The sequence below is a fragment of the Caretta caretta genome, chromosome 4 (assembly GCF_965140235.1).
Source record: "Caretta caretta isolate rCarCar2 chromosome 4, rCarCar1.hap1, whole genome shotgun sequence".
NCBI lineage: Eukaryota > Metazoa > Chordata > Testudines > Cheloniidae > Caretta > Caretta caretta.
Window position 1 is genome coordinate 106,423,543 of NC_134209.1, and position 25,143 is coordinate 106,448,685.

Below are 25,143 nucleotides of genomic sequence, written 5' to 3' on the forward strand. Positions count from 1 at the left end.
CTTCCTTTTCAGATCTGGTTTGCTTTTGTTAATGGCTTTTCTGGACAAATTCTTTTTGAAAGATGGTGTATAGGTCTTTACAATGTGGTAAGGTTTTGGGTTTTTAATGCATTTAATTCCTATTTTGTTCAACAATTTTTATTAAAGTCTCTTGATTCTTTATGAAGTTTTTAGTTCTCAAGCTCCATGATACATTTTTTGATTTATATGTTAGATGTTTACAGCTATGCCACCACTGACTCTTGGAATATTTGAGAGATCCTGCCGAAAGGAAAATATGCTGAAATATCCAGAATTATACAAGACTTCTCAAAATGCCCTGGACTTTAACACAAAGGTAGAAGACAATTGCATTAAAATTAGAACAAACTTAAACATAATGCACGGTGGTTATCCATTTTATTCCTGTGCCATATATTCTCATAAAGTTAAAAATGGAAGGTTGTTTTTTAATATTCCCATCAGTCTTCAGTGACTGGAAATCATTGTCTATGAAAAGCACAAATCTTATTTATCCAGTTTTTTATATACTGGCAAACATTATTTTAAAAAACGGTTTGTTTTTTGTCTGCTGATAATAAAGCTGTCTCCTTCAGGCAGAAGTGATTTGTCCTTTCGGTCCTCAAATCTTATGTACTTGAACTGTTGTGTGGAAATGGATTACTGACCCATGTGGAGATGTAGAGCAAAGGACAATAAGAGCTGTCATTAAATTGGTAGGCGGAGGAGCCTTATACCATTCTTCATTAATTTTGAGCTATGAAAAAAACATACTAGTCCTGTTTTAACAAGGAATTTAAATTGTGTGTTTGGAGTTAGGTTCAAAGAGATCTATGATAATACTGGTGGAAAATGCATAGTGTCTATATTGCAAAGACTAGTTTTTTTAAAATTGGCAAAATTGAAACTGAAAGTTGGGCTTGGTTTTAGAAAAAATACAGTTTCTTGCAGATTTACACAAATGGAAAAATAATGTAAATAAAAGAAAGGCAAACTGAAATACATCTTTGAAACTGTAATTTTATTAATATAATGAATTTTTTAATTACAAAGTAAGTAAATAATAAGTTTGTATTTTATATGCCATAGAATAGCACGAATCTGAAAACTCTTTTTAACACATACACATTGATGGGCAGCACCTTTCAGTTGTTATGCTGATTTGATTTATATATATATACACACACACACACACATGTTTAGGAAATCTCAGATAGTTTAAGTATACATTGTGGTAACCATTATTAAAGATAGAGACATCTAAGTTCTCAATTTATGATTAGCAATGTCTCCATATATTTGGTAATATATACTGTATGATATAATGTAACATGGTCAGATCCCCAACTGATGTAAATTGGCATAGTTCTGTTTAAAGTCAATGGATTTATACCTATTTAAACCAGTTGAGGAATTGGTCCACTATATATAATGTAACATTAAGTTCTAAGCCATCTTTGTTAGGACTACTATGTGAGAATTTTCTCCTCTTACTCTTATTTTTTTTCCCCCAACCAAAACTGAAAGTGGTTGGTAGGAAATATTTTTAGGCAATCCATTGTGTCATTGTAACTCTTTTAAAAATATATATAAGAATTGTGTTTTGGTCACATGATCCATTAGTATGGTTGTGTTATCACCTTAATATGATACTAGTGAGATTGATACTGATAGAATTCTAAAACATTCATGTATGTATATAGGAATTATATTAATTGATATTATTACTCTTTCTACATACTGTAATGATCAGGACATATTTTTAGTATTAGTAAATCATTTCCCAGTAGTTCATATTATTTGAGACTTTATTTATAAGTGGACAAAACCAAAAAGAATCCTGGTAAAAGTTGTGAAAAATCAAATGGCATGCTAAGTAATGCCTCTTGAATTTTCAGTTAATTAATCCAGAAAGACCCTTTCTGTGATGCGTTTCACAGAAAAAAATGAAAATTTATAATTTTATTCCTTATTTAATCCTTCAGTGTTCAGGGTTGTCCAGGACTTAAACACACAGCTCTCGTGGAAATTGTGTGGCTATATCCCTTGCAATTTTTTGCAATGTTATTGAGGAAATGTCTACAAAATTCTTAACTATAAGCAGAACAGTTGGTGTGAGTTCTGAGTGTAGAAGAAATGGAATCATTGTTGCACTGAATGATGATGCGTAGGTTTATTATGGTAAAAAGGGTCAGGGGTTATGAGGTCATGACAGAGGTTAAAGGATTAGCATGTGACAATAAGTATTGGTCAGGAAAATGGAAAAGTAGAACTAATTTTTCTTGCACCCACCTGTGCTTTCTGTCAAATAAAAAATTGTGGTAATGACATGGCAAGAAGGAGAGACAAAGGTTAATGAGTAACACAAGTTCAAATGTGCAAAGTATTGGAGCATAAATTGGATCATACAACCCAAAGTAGGTGGGTAAGCTAACAAAGGACTTTGAGTCATAGTGGAAAATTTTGTGAGGCAGGCAACTTCATTTCTCTTGTTTGAACAACTTAAAACTATTAATACATGTCAGTTTTGTACAATAAATGTTATGTTTGTAAAAAGCATTTCCAATGATAAAACACAATTGTTGTCCTGAACAAGAGTTCAAAATCCATTTTTCTTAATAGCTTAGTCAATTCTTTCATGCCTATCTACAATATGCTATAGAAAGCACCAATAGTATATTTATGCTTATATAAATATACAGCACAGTTCCTATGAACAGTATTTGTCTTTCACAAATGATAATAAATTCGGTAGTAAAATTAGAGTAATTTAGCACAAATGTAACAGTTTTCAAGTTTAATAACTTGTCTCTGTCAAATAAGGAAGCAGTATGGAAAATTTATTATGAATTATACAGTAAGAAGAAATCCAAGAATGATGCTTTTTAATTTCAGTTTGTATTTTATTTTGTATCTGAAATATGTAAACTAGTTTGTATAGAAATTTGAGTTTAACGGTCCTTTTATCCAAATTGTGTATCATGTGAGAAAGGTAAAATGAAACCCAAATGCTAAAGTAATTTTTAGAGTATTATCTAAGAAATGTAATGTTTGTAGTTGTCTGTTTTGTTGCGTATTTTTCAGCATAATCAAAATACTGTTTTGTATCTATTTTAAAATTTTACTGATAATTGTGAAATTTTAAAGTGACAGTAAGCACCTTTTTTGAAACATAAAAATAAATATATGACCCATGAAGGGCTAAGAGGCAGAAAGTGCCTGTCATTTATATCGGTTCACAGTGGTGGCCTGACAAAAACACTTTTTGTGACTCTAACTCAAAGATAAAAAAAAGGTCATGGTTCACAGAGCTAGTTTACCGCAAATGGTTCTCATGGATTTTTGTTTTCCCTTAGGTTTTCTGGGTTCATTGTTTAAATGGCCTCTTCCACTCAGTTATTCTGTTTTGGTTTCCACTAAAAGCCTTCCAGTATGGTAAGTAAGTAAAATAAATACAAACTCTGAAAAGTACTGTATTACTTTACTTGAAAAATAATAATTTCCAAGATTACACTAATAAATACCAACAACGTTACACTATTCCATTTTTATGTACTGTTTCTAAAACTAAACCAACATATGCAATCTAGAGATTTTTATTCAAATTGTGGCAAAGAAAGAATACCTTTTTCATAATTTAGTACATTCTATGCACAAGTATGGGAGATAAAATTGGTTTTAAAATAAATTCAGTTCACATTTTTTGTACATCCATATGATTCGATACTTACTTGATTTGCTACAGTTTATGTAATAGTAGTATCATGTATTTGTATAATCAGTTTGACTGCCCTTTCAGTTTGGAAGGGTAAATACCATTTTAATCCTTACACTTCTCTATTTTTCAGGGGTACATTAGCTCATTAGTGTGTAGGGGACTATGGGAGGGCAGTGGCAACCAGGTAGGTGAGCAGGTGAAGTTGGGGAGATATCTTACAGTGATTCTCAACCTATTTACCATGTTATATGGGCTGCATCCAATACTACTTGTATGGCTCTGAGGATGTCACATGGGCCGCAGCTGTGTGCTGATTGAGCCACAAGTGACCCATGGGCCGCAGGTTGAGAACCACTGCTCCAGGAGGACAGTTGAGTTTGGTTGCAGACAAGGAGGAGAGTTGTGGCAGCTGTGTGGATGTTTTGGAGATGTAGAAAGGTTCTAGTATTTAGGAGGAGGAAATGGAAGGGCCACAAATACTGGGATCAAATACCTCAGGAGAGCTTCAGCTGCTAGGATAGGGTTTAGGGTTGCCAACTTCCCAATCTCACAAAACCAAACACCCTAGCCCAACCCCCTTCCCTGAGGCCCCTCCCCCCCTTACTACATTCCCGCTCCCTCAGTGGCTTGCTCTCCCCCACCCTCACTCACTTTCACTGGACTGGGGCAGGTTGGGGTGCGGGAGGGGGTGTGGGCTCCAAGGTGAGAACAGAAATGAGGAGTTCAGGATGCAGGAGGGGGTTCCTGGCTGGGGCAGGGAGTTGGGGTGTGGGAGGAGGTGAGGGATCTGGCTGGGGGTGTAGGAGTGAGTTCCAGGCTGGGGGGGTGGGGCCGAAGGATTCGACGTGTGAGAGGGGCTGCGGGTTGAGGCAGGGGGTTGGGGTACTGGAGGGGGTGCAGCTCTGGGGTGGGGCCAGGGATGAGACATTTGGGGTACAGGAGGGGCTCAGGGCTGGGGCAGGGAGTTGGGACTCGGGATTGGGGCATGGGCTTACCTCGAGGGGCTCCTGGTCAGTGCACAGCAGGGCTAAGGCAAACTCCCTGCTTGTCCTGGGTCCGCGCTGCACTCCGGAAGTGGCCAGCAGGTCCAGCTTCTAGGCAGGGGGGCCCAGGAGGCCTCATGGGCTGCTCTCTCCCACAAGCACCACCACCCCAGTCGGTTCCCAGCCAGTGAGAGTACGGAACTGGTGTTCGGGGCGGGGACAGAGCGCGGAACCCCGTGGCACCCCTGCCTGAGAGCCAGACCTGCTGGTTGCTTCCGGGGTGCAACGCGGTGCCAGGACAGATCGGGACTTGGCCCTGCAGCTCTGCTGACCGGATTATTAATGACCCGGTCACCAATGCTGACCATAGCCGCCAGGGTCCCTTTTTGACCGGGAGTTCCAGTTGAAAACCGGACACCTGGCAACCGTAATAGGGCTACTGATGGAGGAAAGTGAAAGAGGTAAGCCACCTACTCTGATTGTATGATGCAGAGGGGGATGTTTTAGTGATCACACTATGATATAGGATAAAGCTTCTGGTGGGAGTCAAGGAGTTGAGGCAGCTGAACAAGACTGCTGAGATGCTGTGAGAGTGCTCTAGCATCTGCAGTCCGAGGTTGCCACAAAACTGACATACTGATGTTATTTTTCTAGGCAATTTATACTTTCTAAATATTCTGGATAGTCATTAGAGAGTTTGATTTTAAGTGACCTGGTATTGGTAAATATCTTCTCTTTCACATGTATCTTTTAAAAGTCATGGAAGATGGGAGAGAATCCAGAAGACTGGAAAAGGGCAAATATAGTGCCAATTTATAAAAAGGGAAATAAGGACAACCCAGGGAATTATAGACCAGTCAGCTTACCTTCTGTACCCAGAAAGATAATGGAGCAAATAATAAAACTATCAATTTGCAAACATCTAAAAGATAATAAGGTGATAAGACCATAAGAACCACCATACTGGGTCAGACCAAAGGTCCATCAAACCCAGAATCCTGTCCTCTCACAGTGGCCAATGGCAGGTGCCCCAAAGGGAATGAACAGACAGGTTATCATCAAGTGATCCATGCCCTGTCACCCAATCCCAGCTTCTGCAAACAGAGGCTAGGGACACCATACTGCCCATCCTGGCTAATAGCTCCGCGTCGAACTGCTTCACCAGCCAGTCCGCAAGGCACTCCAGCCGTCCCGCAAACTGCTCCACAATATATCTTCAGGCTCCCCCACTACTTAACACAACACTCAGTGATTTCAGCTCTTAGGTAAATTCAGCTTGTAGAAGGGGAGCCCCAGTGCTGGTGCACTGTCAGCCCAAAGTGAGCTCAGCAGCCTATAACTAGACTTCTAATGAAATCAAAATTAGCTCTGATATTCCACAGTGGAGAGAGGAGGAAGTGCAATTAGCATGTAAGGCCCTCACCAAGGGGCCCATGCCACCAAGTATTAATACTTGTCCCCAGCCTCTCTCTCTTCACACAGTTTTGGAACCCATGACCCTTGCCTAGCGAGTGCTACTTAGTTGATGGTGAATCCCTCCATCATAACAAAAGGCCACGTACAGTTCCAAGCACAGTTCCCATAATCAGGGTAATAACAATTTATTCTTCCTGCCCCAATAACAGAGACACTGGGGATCCCACAGCAGCCAAAGTGACCATTTGGGCAGCTATGGTCTCATTCTAGGCGTGGTGGGTGTGCCTATGCAAATGAGATCGGCCCCTAAAGTTCTTTTCCACAACTTGCCACACCTCACCACCAGGTGTCAGGGTGGAGCTCATCCTGACACTGCTTACACTTATACTCCATCTCTTCTTTGTTCTGAGATTTCTCTTCCATCCCATTTCTTGTTCATCTGTTTCTTCTTTCATCATGAGGAAAATTCTAGACTACCAGCACTGTAGCATCCTCTATCAGGAAGCATGGAGAAAAGGAATAGTGAAAAGCATAAAGACTTCACCCCTTACATCTCATTTATTTATTATTTTTGTCTTCTCTGCTATAAACATGAAGTCTAGCTTTCAGTTTTTCCAGTTCTGTTCCCTTTGTTCAGTATAGTAATTTCTCTTTCAGATTAGAAGATAGGAGCAAGATTGATACTAGGAAGGGACATGGAGAATAGGGACAAAATTAGGAAACACCTAGCTAGAAAAGACCATGATTAAGAACAATCTGGTGACTCTACGCCAGTTTGCAGGTTTCCAGTCCCTGATAACTTTTGGAGAGCATCTTTCAAGAATTCCTATAAGACTGCGTAGGACCCCACTGGCAGGAAGAATGTCAAAATTAACCCTTCAGAGGATCCTGTGACTATCTGACAAGCTCCCACTGGTGCAGAAAATATCTGAGAAATACTTCAGGGAGCCCTCCATCTTCTTAGCAGACTTTCTTTTTCTTGAGGAATAATGACTGTCTCTCTCAAACCCTTTACTACCTTTACCCCATATGTTTGATTCCTACCTGCTCTGTTCCAGTGATGCGTTAGTTCTGGTGCTGCTTTTGTGGTAATTAGTGCCTTCTTTCTGAATTCCTCAGAACTGAAAAAGCACTGAGGTAGAGTAATATTGTCCCTATTTTATAGAAGAGGAGGCTGAGGTGCAGAGAGTTGGTCTGACTCACCTGTAGTCTCTTGGAAGGTATGTTACAGAATTGGAGATGGAACCTTGTATAACTAAAAATCTGTTTGTGATGGGAATCAAGGGTTGGTATTTTTGTGTTTTAAAGGCTCTACATTGTACCAGCCTTCATCGAAGAAGCATTGAGGACATCCCCATACTTCAGTTCTCAAGTCTTTTTTAATCTAGCTGGTTCCAGAATAAAAAAGAGAAAGTGATTTCCATAGTTCAGTCTTCTCTTCTTTTATTCTGGAGCTAAGGGGCATACACCGGAAGGTGGCCTCTCACTCTGCAACAGGTGTTAAACTAATAGGTTTGCCTTCAGATCCTATGCTTCTGCTCTTAGACCTCTCCTTCCTGTGGTGAAATGCATTCCTCTGATTTGGGAAAAGCCGTTACATTATATTTTCACTTTCCTGTTCTCCTCTGGACACTATGCAAAATCAGATTGGACGGGGCAATTACTATCTGGGTGGCCTCTAAGGTCTGTGGGGACGTGTGTGAAAGATTTTTTGCATCTTTTTACTATGAAAGTATCTCCATTCATTGCTAAAACCTCATTTTAGCATGTTGAATAATTAAGTTCAGTAGATTAACTCCCATTCTTAGAGTTTTTCATCTGACAGAATGTTGTTTCATTTGTCTAGAAAGTCCTAAGTGGTTTTGGACTTCCATGTTAATAAGCCCATGATCCTTCCAATCATCTATCCAAATCCTTCCTCTCCCCTTGAGAAGAAACTACACATCGTGAATGTAGAGAGAACCATTTAGTTTTACCTACTTCATATGTAGCCCTTTTGAGGTACAAAGATAGTTTGTCCATTTCTAACACCTTAAGTAGAGTCTCTGGCTACTATGACACTAAGGCCTGGTCTAAACTACGGGGTTAGGTCGAATTTAGCCACCTTAGGTCGATTTAAAAATGACTGCATCCACACACCCAATCCCATTCCATCGACCTAAAGAGCTCTTAAAAGGGACTTCTGTACTCCTCCCCGACAAGGAGAGTAGCGCTAAAATCGACCTTGTTGGGTCGAATTTGGGGTAGTGCGGATGCAAATTGACAGTATTGGCCTCAGGGAACTATCCCAGAGTGCTCAATTGTGACTGCTCTGGACAGCACTTTGAACTCCGATGCACTAGCCAGGTACACAGGAAAAGCCCCAGGAACTTTTCAGTTTCATTTTCTGTTTGGTCAGCGTGGCGAACTCAGCAGCACAGGTGACCATGCAGTCCCCCGGAATAGTAGAGCATAAAATGTTTCTACACTCCCCCTATTATCTCCGTCCCTGAGGTTATCACAAATTAGAAGGTGAAAAAAAAACACACTCGTGATTTTCACACACTTCTGAGCTCATGCAGTCCTCCCACACTGATAGGGCACAACTTAATGCATGGAGGCATTCAATGGCAGAGGCCAGGAAAGAATTAAGTGAGCGCGAAGAGCAGAGGCAGGAGGCGATGCTGAGGCTAATGGGGGAGCAAACAGACATGATGAAGCATCTGTTGGAGCTGTAGGAAAGCCAACAAGAGCACAGACCCCCCCACTGCATCCAATGTATAACTGCCTGCCCTCCTCCCCATGTTCCATAGCCTCCTCACCCAGACGCCCAAGAATGCGGGGGGTGGGGGGAGGCTCCGGGCACCCAGCCACTCCACTCCAGAGGATGGCCCGAGCAACAGAAGGCTGTCATTCAAACAGTTTGATTTTTAGTGTGGCTACAATAAGCAATGTGGCCTTATCCTTACCTCCTCCCCCACCCCACCCAGGCTACCTTGTCAGTTATCTCACTTTTGTTTTAATTATAAAGAAAGAATGCATTGTTTCAAAACAATAGTTACTTTATTTCGAAGGTGGGAGGGTGGTTGGCTTACAGGGAATTAAAATCAACAAAGGGGGCGGGTTTGCAGCAAGGAGAAACGCATACAACTGTCACACCGAAGCCTGGCCAGTCATGAAACTGGTTTTCAAAGCCTCTCTGATGCACAGCACTTGCTGTGCTCTTCTAATCGCCTTGGTGTCTGGCTGCTCAAAATTGGACGCCAGGCAATTTGCCTCAACCTCTTACCCCGCCATAAATGTTTCCCCCTTACTCTCACAGATATTATGGAGCACACAGTAAGCAGCAATAACAATGGGAATGTCTGTTGCGCTGAGGTCTGACCTAGTCAGCAAATAGCGCCAACGAGCTTTTAAATATCCAAAGGCACATTCTACCACCATTCTGCACTTGCTCAGTCTAGTTGAACTGCTCCTTACTATTATCCAGGCTTCATGGGGCATGGGAGCAAGGGGTAGGCTGGGGTAGGTGCGACCGCGCAGTGCTGCCGTCTGGGAGAGCAGCCTGAGGCAGAAGCCTCCAGCTCGCATGATATTCCAGGCAGGACTGAATCTCCATGAGATGAAACTTAAAGAAGAGAATTACCTGGAGTCTCTGGTTCCCATTCGGTGCTCTAAGAGGAGGATAGCCATGTCTGTCCAGGCTCCTCTGATCTACCTCACCGAGGTCTACCAGGCGCACCCAGGACACGTACGACAGCTATCAGGAATTGCTGCTGTGTAGCAATGCAGTATCGCGTCTGCCAGCAGCACTCAGAAGATGTATGGTGACAGTGAGCTGAGCAGGCTCCATGCTTGCCACGGTATGGCGTCTGCATCAGTAACCCAAGAAAGAAGGCACAAAATGATTGTCTGCCGTTGCTTTCACGGAGGGAGGGGCAACTGACGACATGTACCCAAAACCACCCGCAACAATGTTTTTGCCCCATCAGGCATTGGGAGCTTAATTCCAATGGGCAGTGGAGACTGCAGGAACTGTGGGATAGGTACCCACTGTGCACCGCTCTGTAAGTCGATGCTAGCCAGGCTAGTGAGGATGCACTCCGCTGACTTAATATGCTTAGTGTGGACATACACAATCGACTGTATAAAATTGATTTCTAAAAATCGACTTCTATAAAATCGACCTAATCTCGTAGTGTAGACATACCCTAACAGTCATTGATTACATACTTGTGAACAAATGGGCTTAACTCCACCTCTGCCACTGAGAGATCACTCTAACCTAAGGGTATTTCCACCTCCTGCACAGGTTTGGACTAAGGTCCCCAGACTAAAAAGTTGCAAAGCTAAAAATCTGCAAAGCTATAGTCAGTTCCCTACAAATGTTTCTCACTTTTCCATGTGTTTATAGGTAGCAGAGGCAAACTTAATATTTAACATATTCCAAGTCACCTTTCATATAAACCCACCTTCCCTTGTAGGACTGCTTAATATGTCTGCTGATGATCTGGAATTTTCCAAAGGATGGGAGAAGGAAGGGACAAATGACAATGAGAAATTACTCACTGGTCATTAAATTTGTTTGGGTTGCCCCTCTTAACCCATTCTGTATCCTATTTTGGCTGAGTTGATGGAATCTGTCCTTATCTTCTGCCTTTCAAAGTATTGGCAACTCCTCTAGTTTTGTGTCAAGCTTGCAGAACCCCTCTCAAGACCTCCTTCCAATCTGACATCATTCCATTAATACTTAACTCATTGTTTGCAGTTGTTTAACCAGCATGTATTGACTTAATGGTAGTTCCTCTGAGCCCGCATTTCTCCAATTTAATGTCATGTGGGACTGTGTCAAAAGCCAAGTCCGGGTATGTTGTGTCCACCACATTTCCCCTATCCACCGAACCAGTTACCCTGTCAAGGACAGAAATCAAGTTGGAATGGCATGATTTGTTCTTAGTAAATCCATGCCGGCTGCTAATGATTACCTGTGCATCCTCCAGGTATTTGCAAATTAAATGTTTTGTACGTTGTTCTAGTAGCTTCCCAGATATCAAGGTCAGGCTGACTGGTCTATAGTTTCCCAGGTCCTCCTTTTTCCCCTTTTTAAAGATGGGCAGTACATAAGCCCTTCTCCAGTTTTCTGGGACGTCTCCTGTCATCCAGAAGTTTGCCTCCATTATTTCCAGTGGCGCTGACATTTTTTTTTCAGCTAATTCCTTCAGCACCCGAGGGTGAATAGCATCGGGCCCCACTGTCTTGAATTCATTCAAATTGGTCAGAAGTTCTCTGATATATTCTTGACGTATCCTGATCTGCATCCCTTCCCCTTTATTGTCTATGGTAACTTTGCTAGTCATCTGGTAACTTTATTTTTTTTGTGAGAAGACTGAAGCAAAGTAGGCATTGAGCAGCTCTGCCTTCCTATCATCTTCCATTACCAGCTCACCTTCTCCGTTGAGCAATGGACCCACACTATCCCTGACCATTCTTTTTTGTCTGGCATATCTGAAAAACCCCTTCTTGTTGTCTCTAGCATTCCTGGACAGCTGTAACTCATTCTTTGCCTTGGTTTTCCTGTTTTTGTCCCTACATACTTGTGCTATTCCCATGTATACTTCCTTGGTGACATGCCCCTCCTTCCTTTTGCTGTGTATATCCTTTTGGTGTTTTCGATAGCTAAAAAGCTCCTTGTGCAGCCACATTGTCCCCCTGTTGCTCTTCTTATCTTTCCTCTGCATTGGAATAGCTTGATGTTGAGCCTCTAGTATTATATCTTGTAGGAACTGCTCCCTTCATCTCATTTTCTTCCTAATTGGTCTTTCCATGGGATCTTGCCTATTATTTCTCTGAGTTGGTTGAAATCTCCCCTTCTGAAGTCCAGTGTCCTTGTTTTGCTATTCTCATGTCCTCCTTTCCTTAGGATCTTGAATTCTATAACATCATGATCATTTCCTCCCAAGTTCCTGACTACCTTCGTGTTTGCAACTAATTCATCCCTGGTGGTCAAAATAAGATCCAAAATGGATGACCTCCTAGTTGTTTCCTCAACTTTCTGAACCACTACTTGTGCCTTGCTTACAACACTTCTGCTAATACATCCCAGAATGTTGTTTGCTTTTTTTTTTGCAACAGTGTTAAACTGTTGACTCATATTTAGCTTGTGATCCACTGTGACACCCCAGATCCCTTTCTGCCATACTCCTTCCTAGGCAGTCACTTCCCATTTTGTATGTGTGCAACTGATTGTTCCTTCCTAAGTGGAGTACTTTGCATTTGTCCTTATCGAATTTCATCCTATTTTCTTCGGACCAATTCTCCAGTTTGTCTAGATCATTTTGAATTTTACTCCTGTCCTCCAAAGCACTTGCAACCCCTCCCAACTTGGTATCATCCACAAACTTTATAAGTACTGTCTATGCCATTATATAAATCATGCATGAATATATTAAACAGAACCAGACCCAGAACTGATCCCTGTGAGTAGAGCCATCCCTTGGTTATGGCAAATTGGGCCGAGCAGGATGAGGAGGTGAGCGGGGAGGCGAGCAGCAGGTGAGCAGGCAGGTGTGGGTGGCAAGGAAGAACTCACCTACCAGAACCTCCCCTTCCCCCCCGACGCCTCATGCTCTCCTGTGGGCCCCGCTGATCAGAGCCTTCCCCTTGTTTTCAGCACCTGCCACCTGCCACAGATCAGATATTTCACAGCATCAGGAGGCGGTGGGGGGAGAGGAGAGGAGCGAGGGAGCAGCATGCTCGGGGAGGGGGCAGAACTGGGCGGGAAAAGGCAGGCAGAGCAGAACTGGGTGGGGGGAGGAGCAGGGCCAGGGGTGGGGCCTTGAGGGAAGGGGTGGGGTGGGGTCAGGGCTTGGGCAGAGTTAGGGGGAGAACCCCCCAGCAGATTAGAAATTCGGCACCTATGTCCCAGGCCCCACACACCCCTAGGAACAGCCCTGCCCGTGGGACCCCACTTGATATGCCCTTCCAGCTTGACTGTGAACCACTGATAACTACTGTCTGGGAATGGTTTTCCAACTAGTTATGCACTCACCTTATAGTAGCTCCTTCTAGGCTGAATTTCCCTAGTTTTTTTATGAGTAGGTCATGCGAGACAGTATCAAAAGTCACACTAAAGTCAAGATATGCCTTATATACAAGATATAATCTTGTTACCTGCTTTTAGAATGCCTCGCCACTTACTCTTCCTCATTTTGTGGTCTGGAATAGACGACTACCATAACATGGCTACTATTCTTGTCCCTTTTTATCTTCACCCAGAGACTCTAAGTGGATCTGCCGCTCACTTGCTCTTGAATCTGAGCAAGTGTATTTATGCTGGTACTCCAATCATAGTAGTTGTCCCACCAAGTCACTGTAATGCCAATTAAGTCATAATTTTCTTCATATGCCATAACTTGTAGTTCATCCTGCTTGTTTCCCTATACTTCTTGCATTGGTATACAGACATCGAAGATATTTTGCAGACTGCCCTGTTGTTTTTCTTCTTGCCTTTTTAATGCAGTTGTGGTTTTCTAGTCCCTTTTCCAGAATTTAAGCCCTTTCCCTTGTCTTCATTACTTGAGCCTAGATGTGCATTGGACAGTTTTTTGCCACTGTCCCCCATAAGACATAGTTTAAAGCTCTCATCAAGGTATGCAGACAATGTCCAAAGATGCTCTTCACAGTATTTGATAGATGGAGCCCAGCTCAACAAAGTAATCCTTTTTCCTGGAACATCAGCTCATTGTTGAAGAAGGCAAATCTCTCTCACCAGCACCACCTGGGTAGCCATGCATTTACTTCCATGAAATGATAGTCCCTTCCTGGACCTTTTCTTCAATAGGGAGGACGGATGAGAACATCACTTGAGCCCCAAATTCTTTTATGCTTCTTCCCAGAGCCATGTTGTCTGCAGTGATCCATACAAGGTCACTCTTGGCAGTATCATTGGTGCCCACGTGGATAAGTAGGACTTGGTAGTGGTCTAGGGGCTTAATGAGTCTTGGCAGACTCTCAGTCACATCCTAAATTCTAGCTCTGGGCAAGCAGCACTGTTCTTGGGATTCCTGGTCCAGATGGCAGATGGATGACTCTATCTCCCTTAGGAGGAATCCCTGACCACCACCACCCTTCTCCTCCTTTTGGGAGTTGTGGTCATGGAACCCCCCATCCCTAAGACAACACATCCCATGTCTTCCGGTCGACAGGGTCTCCTTCTGATTTCTTCCCTCAGATGACTCTTCCAAGGCATTTTAGAAGTAGTACCTGTGCCCAGAGTCTGAAAGCGGTTGCTTAGATCTATCTGTATTAGGGGTATATTGGTTCTTCTTCTTGTGCAGGTCACACGCTGCCAATTTTCTTCCCTGCTCTTCAGTCTCCCCTGTATTACCCTCTCCAATTCTTCAGCATGCTGTACCCACAGTACCAAATCCTAACTTCTATCCAGGAAGTCTTCATTTTCTCTGATGCAATGCTTGGGTCAATACTTGGGTCTCCAGTCCTTTAATCTTTTCTTCCACTATGGAGACCAGCTTGCACTCATACAGATGAAGACGCTTCTGTCCTCCAGCAGAAAGACAAACATGGCGCATCCTGTGCAGGTCACAACAGCTGTTCCTCACTGTCCATATTTTCTTTCTTTTTAACGTATCAAGAGCCTCTTCTCTTCAGTTGTTGTATTTACTGTTCCCAGAAGGCTGAAAGGCAAACAAAATCTTTGGGCTCTCCCCCTAGGCAAACTTCTACTTCTACTTTGCTTCTACTCAGTCTGTGCACCTCTCTTGGTCTTGTGTATATCTAGTGTTGAAACAGGCAGGAACATCCACATCTATAGCTTTTGTGGCAGCAACATATATCATGTCAGCAAGTAGTAATAGGCCCAATCCCTCTGACGGTCAGGTTTTTTTTCAATATGCAGTGTAGTTGTAGCTGTGTCAGTACCAGTTTTTTCACTGTCGACCAACAGACGAGCTGTCACTAACAGCAGCTATTGCCACGGTCACTAAACAAAGTGAAGGCTGATTAAGCTTTGGAATTTCCCGTTTTCCTAAAATAAGATTTTGTCATAATTTTCTAATTCTGTCAGTAAAAAAGTAACTTTATGATTCTTGAGTATGACACTGCTCACATCCCAGTATCCTGATGAGCCGTTAGTTATTTCTTTTGAAGGGGAGAGACAGCAGCACTTCTGATGCACGATAAAACTAATTTCTGTTCCAGCCTTTTGTAGAAGGGATATAAAGGGACAACAAATAAAATGTTCAAATTCACAAACAGTGGAATAATGAAATTAATCAACAGAATATCAATAAACCTAATGCAAGGCAAGGTAGCAAAAGGTGGATTGTGCAGTATACTTTCTACTACAGACTGCAACTACCTGCTTGTTGAGTTCTGTATCTTTCTCATGCTCTCAACCCAAACTGAGTAAAGAGGAAAAGAGCTCCCCTCTCTTTTTTTCCTCTGACTTGACCATTATTTCCTTCTATACTGCCACCCAAATTTCCCTTCTTTTTCTTCCCCTTTCTCACCACCTGTCTCCTTTTTCTTTTGAGTCTCTCATCCCACTCCATTTTTGTCTCCCTCCTTGCTTCATAAAAACATTATTACATACAGTAGTGCTTCCTTTCCATTGCTAAAGTGATTAGATCTGTACAACATAATAAACTTTCTGGTTTGGTTGAAGTATAAGGTGCAGTCAGGGGTGACAGGTTTATAGAAATTTTGGTGGTGCCCAGAACCCGCCCCCCCAAAACTCCACCCCCCCACCTGCCTAAATCTCTGGGAGGGAGTTTGGGTGGGGGGAGGAGATCTGGGGTGCAGGCCCTGGGCTGGGGATTAGGGTGCAGGAGGGGTGCAGGGTCTGGGAGGGAGTTTGGGTGTAGGCTCTGGGCTGGGGCAATGGGTGGGGGTGCAGGAGGGGGTGCGGGGTGCAGGCTCTGGGAGGGAGTTTGGGTGGGGGAGGGGGTACAGGGGTGAGGGCTGTGGGGTTGAGGATGAGGTTTGGGGTGTGGGAGGGGGCTCAGGGCTGGGGCAGAGGATTAGGGTGCGGGGGGATGAGGGCTCTGGCTGGGGCTGGGGATGAGGGGGGTTGGGGTGTGGGAGGGGCTCAGGGCTGAGACAGAGGATTAGGGTGCGGGGATGAGGGCTCTGTCTGGGGCTGGGGTTGAGGGGTTTGGGGTGTGGGAGGGGCTCAGGGCTGGGATAGAGGATTAGGGTGCGGGGGATGAGGGCTCTGTCTGGGGCTGGGGTTGAGGGGTTTGGGGCATTGGAGAGGCTCAGGGCTAGGGAGGAAGGGCAGGGTAAGGGCAGCCTGCCTTGCCATTAGTGAATAGGGGGCACTAGGACCCTGCGGCAGCAGTTGATCGGGGAGCCGGCAGAGCAGGTGAGCTGCAGGCTCCGGGACCAGGGGGAGGTGAGCGGGGGCAGCAAGTGGGGGTTGGGGGACACTCGGGGGAGATGCAGGGGGCGGCAGGTGGGGCCGGCGGAGAGACCCGGCCCCAAACACTGGTGGAACCAGGCCCCCAGGCCCTGAATATTGCTGGTGCCCAGGCACCACAAGTGTATATAACTCGCCGCCCCTGGGTGCAGTTAATGCTGTACTCATCCTGTACGGCAGTGCAGTTGATGCTATGCTTCTATATTGAACATACACACATTTTAGTAACAGGTTTCAGAGGAACAGCCGTGTTAGTCTGTATTCGCAAAAAGAAAAGGAGTACTTGTGGCACCTTAGAGACTAACCAATTTATTTGAGCATGAGCTTTCGTGAGCTACAGCTCACTTCATCAGATGTATACCGTGGAAACTGCAGCAGACTTTATATACACACAGAGAATATGAAACGTTTCATATTCTCTGTGTGTATATAAAGTCTGCTGCAGTTTCCACGGTATACATCTGATGAAGTGAGCTGTAGCTCACGAAAGCTCATGCTCAAATAAATTGGTTAGTCTCTAAGGTGCCACAAGTACTCCTTTTCTTTTTACACATTTTAGTGAGCACCAAAACATCAAGGATGAGGAGTCCACTCAGAGATGCTTCAGTCAATTTGGTTTTTCCAGGCGCAACATCACATAAGTATTCTGGAGACTACAATTATCCTACATACTAAGACCCTTCAGAGAACTGTGATCATAAAAGCTGGTACTGCTGGAAACAGGCAATCAAGTATGTTCTGTGTAAACAAGTATGAAGGCACTGCTTCAAAATTCATGTTTCAGGAAGCCTTTGCAAATGTGTTTTTATATATACACAGATACTTATGTTTGTGTATGAGTTAGTATATATAAGTTAGTGTATATAACGTGTATATCCACACACAAACTTGTATACACACACATTAAATACACAAATTCACAAAGCTGTCCAATTTTGTGCAGTTCAAATAACAAACATCCCAAATAAGAATTAAAATGCTAGGGCAAAAGAGTTGGCTATCCTTATTCCAGAAATATGTTTGCTTAGATAGATAGATATGCAGGCGGGCAGACAGACAGACAGTATCATGTCCAAAAATATGTGTACTTCAGATGTGCCTTGAGGGAAGTTATTGTGTGTGTAAATTATGTGATTAAAAAATACATTTAGCTTTTATGGGAAGCTCTTGTTTCTTGCATAATTCATGGCTGGAAAGTTCTGGAGAGCGAAGGCATTAATAATTGCTCTCCCTGCTCTGACCAGTCATTGGTCACCACTACTAAAGATGATCTAAAAGGCATTCATTTCAGGAAGTTCTGCCTTGTCTTGTGTTGGGAGCACCAGACCCAGTATCCAACAGAAAGGGTCCTGTTAGACTATACCTTTACAAAAATGGAATTGCCCATAAATAAACCTTTTTTTTTTAAATCATCATTCTTTTTTTTCCTGCAGGTACTGTATTTGGCAATGGTAAAACTTCAGACTACCTGCTCTTGGGAAACATTGTTTACACTGTAAGTCTTGCTGCCATTGTCTGGTATTCTATTTGCTGATTATGTTTTCTAATCTCTTTCTCTTTTAACTTTGCCTCTTCTTCATTTCATATATGTACACTTAATTATATATTAAATGCCTATATTTTAAATATATGTTTCTAATTTTATTTATACTTTTTCTTTCTTTGTGTCAACTCTTCCATGTAAAAAACAGTGTGGTGTCTTGAGAATAAATGGACAAATTGGATGATCCTATGAGGTGCATGATTTGCAGACTCTGGTTCTCTTCCAGTAAGCTCACAAAACAAGGGAGAAAGGGCAGGCCTGTTTGCCCTTTTTACAGGGTGCTGTCCTTTGTGCAAAGGATAGAATGAGGATTGTAATTTTCTGGCATTTTCCATGGTGCATGTAAATCCCTGGGGGACCGACCCCAGCTGATTCACAGTGAAATTGGTTTGGGGCCCTGTGTACACACAACTCTCTCTTCCTCCTCTTAATCTTGGAGGGGATAGTGCCCATGATTCAAGGCCAATTACAAGGACCTGCTAGATGCTCCCCAGGGAGGTATCTAAGTTGTCAGAAGTAACCATATCGTGGGAAACCTAACTCACTCACCTGTTACTTTCTTTTTGTTTATTAATTACTGTTTGTTCTTTTCTTCAGTTTTCTATTCCCTGTACTTGGTAATGGAATAAAAACATGTTTTTCATTTTCTTAAATACCTCTCTCAACCAACAACTGAGGGCTTCCTCGGGTCGTTAAAAGCAGCAGTCTCATACTGTTACTTGCACCTCTTTCTTCCTTCCTCTCTTAAGGTAGGGATTCATTCCCTTAAAGAATGTTCCTGTTTCCATATGCACAGAACAAATGAAATCCTGCTAGAGAAGTACAAACATACATCCTTATCAGGCTCATCTCCCTAGTGAAATGGGAAGTATCTGAACTGAAACCGGAGGAAATAGTCCAGAATAGTCAATTCTTCTTCAAGTATGTGTCAGTGTGGATAGTACTGTCAAGGTGTATGCACTGCTTGCATGCGAGACTGAAGTTTTTTGAATGGCAGTGTCTGTGGGAGCCATGTATATTCCCTGTGCCTCTTTGTGTTCCCATGAAAGGGCATAAAAGACAGAGTGGCTGCATTCCTCCCTCAGTTCCCTTTTACCACCCATGGCAGCAAGACAGAACCCAGCAAGTGTCCGACCTTCAGAGACCTTAAGTCAGTTCTTTCAACCTTTTAATGAAAAATATTATCATCGCTTTTTCTCTAAAGGATGTACCTTTAAAAAAAGAGAGAAAAACCATTCAGTCCCCCTGCACACCCTCCTCTACAGTCAGGCAAGGCACTTCATGCCAACTACCACACCTTGTGGTGAAGTCCAAGCCCTCAGGATACAAACCCAGCCTCCTGCAGTGTACTGGTCCCCATCAAGGATGGACACACCCTATGCCTCTTCTGCAGCCCAGCATCTCCCACAATTCTGGATATCTGGGCTGCTCTCCTCACTCTGCAGCTCACTGGAGGCGGATCAGCATTTTGGCATTGCACACTGTGGCCATGTCCCCTCCACTCCCAGCAGAGTCTCTGCCTCCACAGCAGCAGACAGTTTGGCTGCTTCAGTTGCTCCTGTCGTCACCTTTATTTTTTTTTAAATGTCTGCCCCGTTCTTGGGCAGCAGGGAGCAGTATTCTTCCATTTTAGCAGTCATCCTCCTCCATGGGTTGGTTAACCGGCCAGGAGTATAACCCACCCTCAGCCTCCTCTGCAGCGTCTATCTCCCTGCCAGCTCCTCTGCCCCTATGCAGGTATAGCAGAACTGCCAAGAAAACACTGGCTCAAATCCAAGTGGCGATCTATATATGAGGCATCCTTCCCAGGCTTGGCAGATGATGAGTTGTGCCCAGCCTGCACCCATCCAACCAACCCTAACTCCATTAGGTCCCAGGGCCATAAGTCAAACAGGCAGGGAGAGTCCTCTACCCATCAAGGCAGCCACTATTCAGCAGAGGAATAATGGATCTGGAATTCCAGTGCAGAGCAGGGCGAAGTTCCAAAAGCAAGGAGGACCCTGACCACTCAGCTTGGGGAGTAAGTCCCAAGGGCCTCTACAGAACAAAGAAGGAGACTCGCAGGTTCCCTCCACCCCAAGTCTTAAAGTGGGTCATGATTGCCCTGGGGAAAAATAGCAGGGCTTCTAATCAGCCCCTCTCCCTTCCAAGTCAACCTGGATCAGAGTCCAAGGGGACTCTGACCCAGGGGGAAGGAGAGCCAATGGGGTATGATTCAGAGACAGATCCCTTCAGAGGGCTTCAAGCCCTAAAGAAGGCAAGCTGTAAAAGGCCTCACCATGGCACAGCAGAGCCTCCAGGCTCCCAAAGCATACAAAAAGAGTTAAATAAAAAAAAAGCAGAAAAGGGGAAAAGCTCAAAATATCCAGGAGATAAAAGTCCTCCGACTCTTCTTCCACCTCCTCCTTCCCCCTCATCCACTGAGGATGGTGAGCTATTGGACTCCAAGTCTGATCAGGATTGGGAAAAAATACAGCAAAGATTTTTTGCCCCTCTAAGAAGTTCTAGACTATGTGCAATAAGGTTGTCTCCATGATTCAAATCAAACCTGAACAGGCTCCTGAGAGTAAGTCTTAGAGTAAATTTCTTCTCTCAAAATCCTCCACCTTGGCTGTGATACCCCTTCAGTCCTCCTCCCTGCTTTGCAAGAGCATCTCTCTCGTGGCTGGAAGATCTTAAAGTCCGTAAGGACAGAGATCACCCTGACTCTGTTTCCATTTTAAAGAAAGTCACCCCTAGCAACAGCATTAGATGCAATGAGGTTCTCAGCCCAAGCCGTGGCTTCCAGCTCGGTAACCAGGTGGCACTGAGCTTTGGTCTTGGAAAGTGGATATTCACTCTAAGCATGCCCTTTGCTCAGCCAAGCTTACAGGGTTCCTCTTCTTTGGAGAAGAGCTGGATAAGGTGGTGGCTGACAGTGTGGCGAAATCCAAACAGTCTCTCTCTTGTCCACTCAGTGTCCTCAGGAGAGAATATTGACCAACCTTCAGACAGAGGCACTCCTTTTGCCCTTCATCCTCACAGAGATACCAGCACAGGCACAACAGATTCTCCAAAGGAAAAGAGCTGAATCATGATTTGGGACAAAAGTCCAGAGGAGTCTGAACCTCCACCCATCCACTTTATGACACAGGTCACATAGGGCTCCACCCAGAGCTGAAGCTGGGGGTAGAATTTCCCATTTCCTAAAGGAATGGTTTTCATTGGCTACAGACAAGTGGATCAGGGAGATAGTGATCTAGAGATACTTCCTCAAGCTGCAGGCTCCATCCCATCCATTCTTCATCCAGGTGCCAGTTTCCAGAGACCCTTGAAAACACAATCTGATCCAGAACAAAATATCTCATCTTCTGGATCTGAGAATGATAGAGAGTGTTCCCACAGAAGAAAGGTTCTCTGGGTTCTATTCCATCTTCTTCATCATTCAGAAGTTCACAGGAAGGCAGGGGAGAGGGGGTTGGAATCAGAGCCATACTCAAACTCAGAAGGCTTAACAGATGGATGAAGAAAATGAAGTTTCAGATGTAGATGCAGTCCTCTATGGTGTCATCCCTGTTCTGGGGGAACTATTTGACCTCAGTGGATCTAGAAGACACATATCTCCGTATCCCCATCAGATTGTGCCACCACAGACTTCTGAGGTTCACCTACAGCAGGAGACATTATCAGTACCGAACACTCCTGGTCAGCCTGTCCATAGTCTCCAGGGTTTTTAGAAAGATGGTGGTGGTGATTATAGCCAGACTCAGGTTGAAGGAACTTTCCTGTACTCCTTCCTAGACAAACATCCTGATCAGAGCTCCATTGCAACCAGCAGCACACAGAGCCACACCTCTGATGCTGAATCTTCTACAGGAGCACAGCTTCATCATCAATGTCAAGAGAAGTTCCTTGATTCCATCCGCCAGAATAACCCACCTGAGAGAGGAGATAGATATCATCATAGCAAAGATCTACCCATCATTAGAAAGGTTACAGAAAATTCAGGAGTTTATCGTCTTGCTCTGGAGCCGCAAGAGGCTACCAGAGCACTGTGTTTCCAATTATTAGGTCTCCTGGCGTCATGTGTAGGGATCATTCCATGGGTCAGTCACCCAGCAGACATCTTCAAGCCTTCATCCCAAAAGTGTGAGACCACTTCCCAGAACACATGAAAGATCACGTATGAGTCACGACACACATATTCAACTCTCTACAATGCTGATCAGCCCACAACAATGTCTGCAAAAACATGCCCATCTGCCTTCCAGATCTTCTAGCTCTCACAACTGATGCCAGCCTAGAGGGCTGGGGAGCTCATTTGGAGATCAGAACAATCCAGGATCTCTGGAACCCAGGGGAAATGACTCACAGCATAAAGCTCCTTGAGCTGAGAGCAGTCAAACTGGCTCTGCAATTGTTCCAGTCCATCCTAGCTGGGAACCATGTTCTCGTTCAATCAGACAATGTAGTTATGGTTGCATATTTAAACAATGAAGGGGGAACAAGGAATCTGGCACTACACTACAAGTGGAAACAGTGGACATAATAAGATGGGTGGTGCAGTTTCTTCTTTCCCTCAGTATTCTACATAAAATGGGGTCTGACTGGTTCAAGGTCAACAACTCTGAGTGGTGTCTGAATCAGGCGGTTTTCAGTCTCATTTTTCGGATGTTTAACCTACCTTTGACTGACCTGTTTGCAAATCATATGAACACAAAGATGCCAAAATACTTCACAAGGAAGGCAAACCCCGGATTTTTGGGGACAGATGCCTTATCACTAAGACTACGTTTTAGTCACGAGTATTTTTAGTAAAAGTCATGGACAGGTCACGGGCAGTAAACAAAAATTCTCGGCCCATGACCTGTCCATGACTTTTACTATATACCCCTGACTAAAACTGCGGGAGGCAGCTCAGGGAGGTGGCCCTGGGAGCGCTGTGGGTGCTGGGAGGGGTGACCCCACGGGTACTCGGGGGGTAGGAAGGGAGGGTTGCAGCCAGGGGGCGCCGCAGGGAGGGTGGTTTGTGGGGCTGGGGCAGGTTCCCTACCTGGCTCCTAGGAAGCAGCGACCTCCTGCTACTAGCTCTACATGCTGCCTCCGCTCCGCCCCAAACCCCAGCTTCTGCAGCTCCCATTGGCTGGGAACTGTGGCCAGTGGGGGCAGTGCCTGCGGGCACGTGGTGCTAAGGGAGGGAATTTCCTGTCACCCTTCTGGGGAGCCCCCTATCCCCCCAGGTAAGAACCACCTCACATCCCAATCCCCAGCCCTGAGCCCCCACACACCCAAACCTTTGCTGCTGGGAGGCGGGGGGGGGGGAGACTTCCCCAGCAGCAGCCGGTGCAACTGGTGCGAGCTGCTCAGGTGGCTCCCGGGCCAGCCACATGGGCTGCTGCAGAAGTCACGGAGGTCATGGAATCTGTGACTTCCATGACGAACGCAGAGTCTTACTTATCACACAGTTGACTGCAGGGCCTACTGCAATGTTTCCACCCTTTCTGCTACTGGGGAAGGTGGTCCAGAAAATAAAACAAGAATAGATTACTGTAATTCTGGTAACTCATTAGCCAAGAAGATTTTGACTCTCAGATCAGAGAGATCTGAACCTGGAGCCTCCACTCCAGCTTCTGTGAAGACCAGACATTCTCTTGCAAAGTCCTATGCTTGGCATCCTGGTCTGAACCAGCTTCAACTAAGAGCCTGGCTATTCAGATGGAAGCACTAGAGGGTCTCAATCTGTTGTCCAGACTTATTAAGACCATACTTTTGTCTATGAAAGTTCTGGACACTAAAAGTGTGCTCTTCTGTGTGGTCCAGATTCAACAACTGGTGCCAAAGCACAATGCAAATCCCAGAAATCCAGGGATTCCAACCATTCTGGACTTTCTCCAAGAAGGCATAGACAGAGCCCTTCAGCCCAGTACCATTGCGCATCAGGTGTCTGCTCTTTACTACTGTGCTATTTGCAGGGTCCTTGGGCTCCCTGGCAGACAATCTACAGGTAGCCAGATTCCTTCAAGCAGTCTGATTAGTCAGACCAGCCGTCAGGCCACTCTTTCCAAAATAGAATCTAATGCTAATTTTGAGGGCCTTGACAAGCCATCTCTTAGAGCCTTTCACTTCAGGGTTGGTATTTTATTTATCTATTAAGATTTGTTTCTCAATAGTTGTCAGACCTGGCAGGTTTATCTATACAGCAACCTTAGTGCGTGTTCCACAAGGACAAGGTAGTGCTCAGGACACCAGAATCCTTTCTTCCAAAGGTAAATTCTTCCATCCACACTTCCCAAGAGGTTATGCTTCCTTCATTCAGTCCAAAAACCACATTTTCCAACTGAAAAGATGTAGCACACCTTAGATGTCTGAAGAGTACTGAAAATATATCTCAAGTGTACAGAATCAACAAGAAGATCTGGCCCTCTATTTGTGTCCTTCCATCCAAAATGTCAGGAACTCAGACCTCCCAAGTCCTTCACTGGTATGTATATTAGATGATGTATTGTCATAGCCTACAAATCATCAGAGGGGATCAAGAAGGGATCAGGGCAAACTCCATGACATCCCTAGCAACCTTATGAGCTGAATAAGCAACTGTGACCACATCAGAAATTTGCAAAGCAGCATCTTGATCTATAGCTAAAACCTTTATTAAGCACCATAAGGTGGATTTTCGGTCTTCAGCAGAGTTCTCCTTTGGCAGGAAGGTGCTGCATTTGGTGGCCCAAAAATAAGTCTTTTGAGCAAAGGGGGGTACTTCCTTATTTCCTTTCCTATCGAACTTTTTTCATAACCCTCCCTATAACTGTTCACTTCTTGCTACTTCCCAGATGTCCATAATTGTAGGAGACGCTGGGCTGCAGAATGGAAAATTTCTTACCAATAATTTCCTTTGTGCTAGAAGCATCTCCCAAAATGCTACCAACCCTATATGGCTCATGAGCCAAAGGCCAGATACTAAGTGACATCATTACCATATGACCGTCTTTCTTGGTCTAATGTACATAGTTATTTCATTACCTCTGGAGTATTTGTTAGTGATGTTACACAACTTTTACAGCTTTGGAAAAGCTTGCAGCAAGTGGGAGAA

At 44.2% G+C, this 25,143-nt stretch overlaps 1 protein-coding gene across 4 annotated transcripts in view; it reads left to right on the plus strand.

Moving 5' to 3' along the window:
- Positions 1–25,143, plus strand: part of ATP8A1 (ATPase phospholipid transporting 8A1) — a 249,471-nt gene that overhangs the window by 181,965 nt on the left and 42,363 nt on the right. For all 4 annotated transcript variants that reach the window (XM_048848472.2, XM_048848473.2, XM_048848471.2 and 1 more), the window contains 4 exons: positions 13–87; positions 215–337; positions 3,357–3,435; positions 17,965–18,026. In XM_048848472.2, coding sequence (XP_048704429.1) covers positions 13–87; positions 215–337; positions 3,357–3,435; positions 17,965–18,026 — 339 coding nt within the window. The remainder of the gene's footprint in view (positions 1–12; positions 88–214; positions 338–3,356; positions 3,436–17,964; positions 18,027–25,143) is intronic.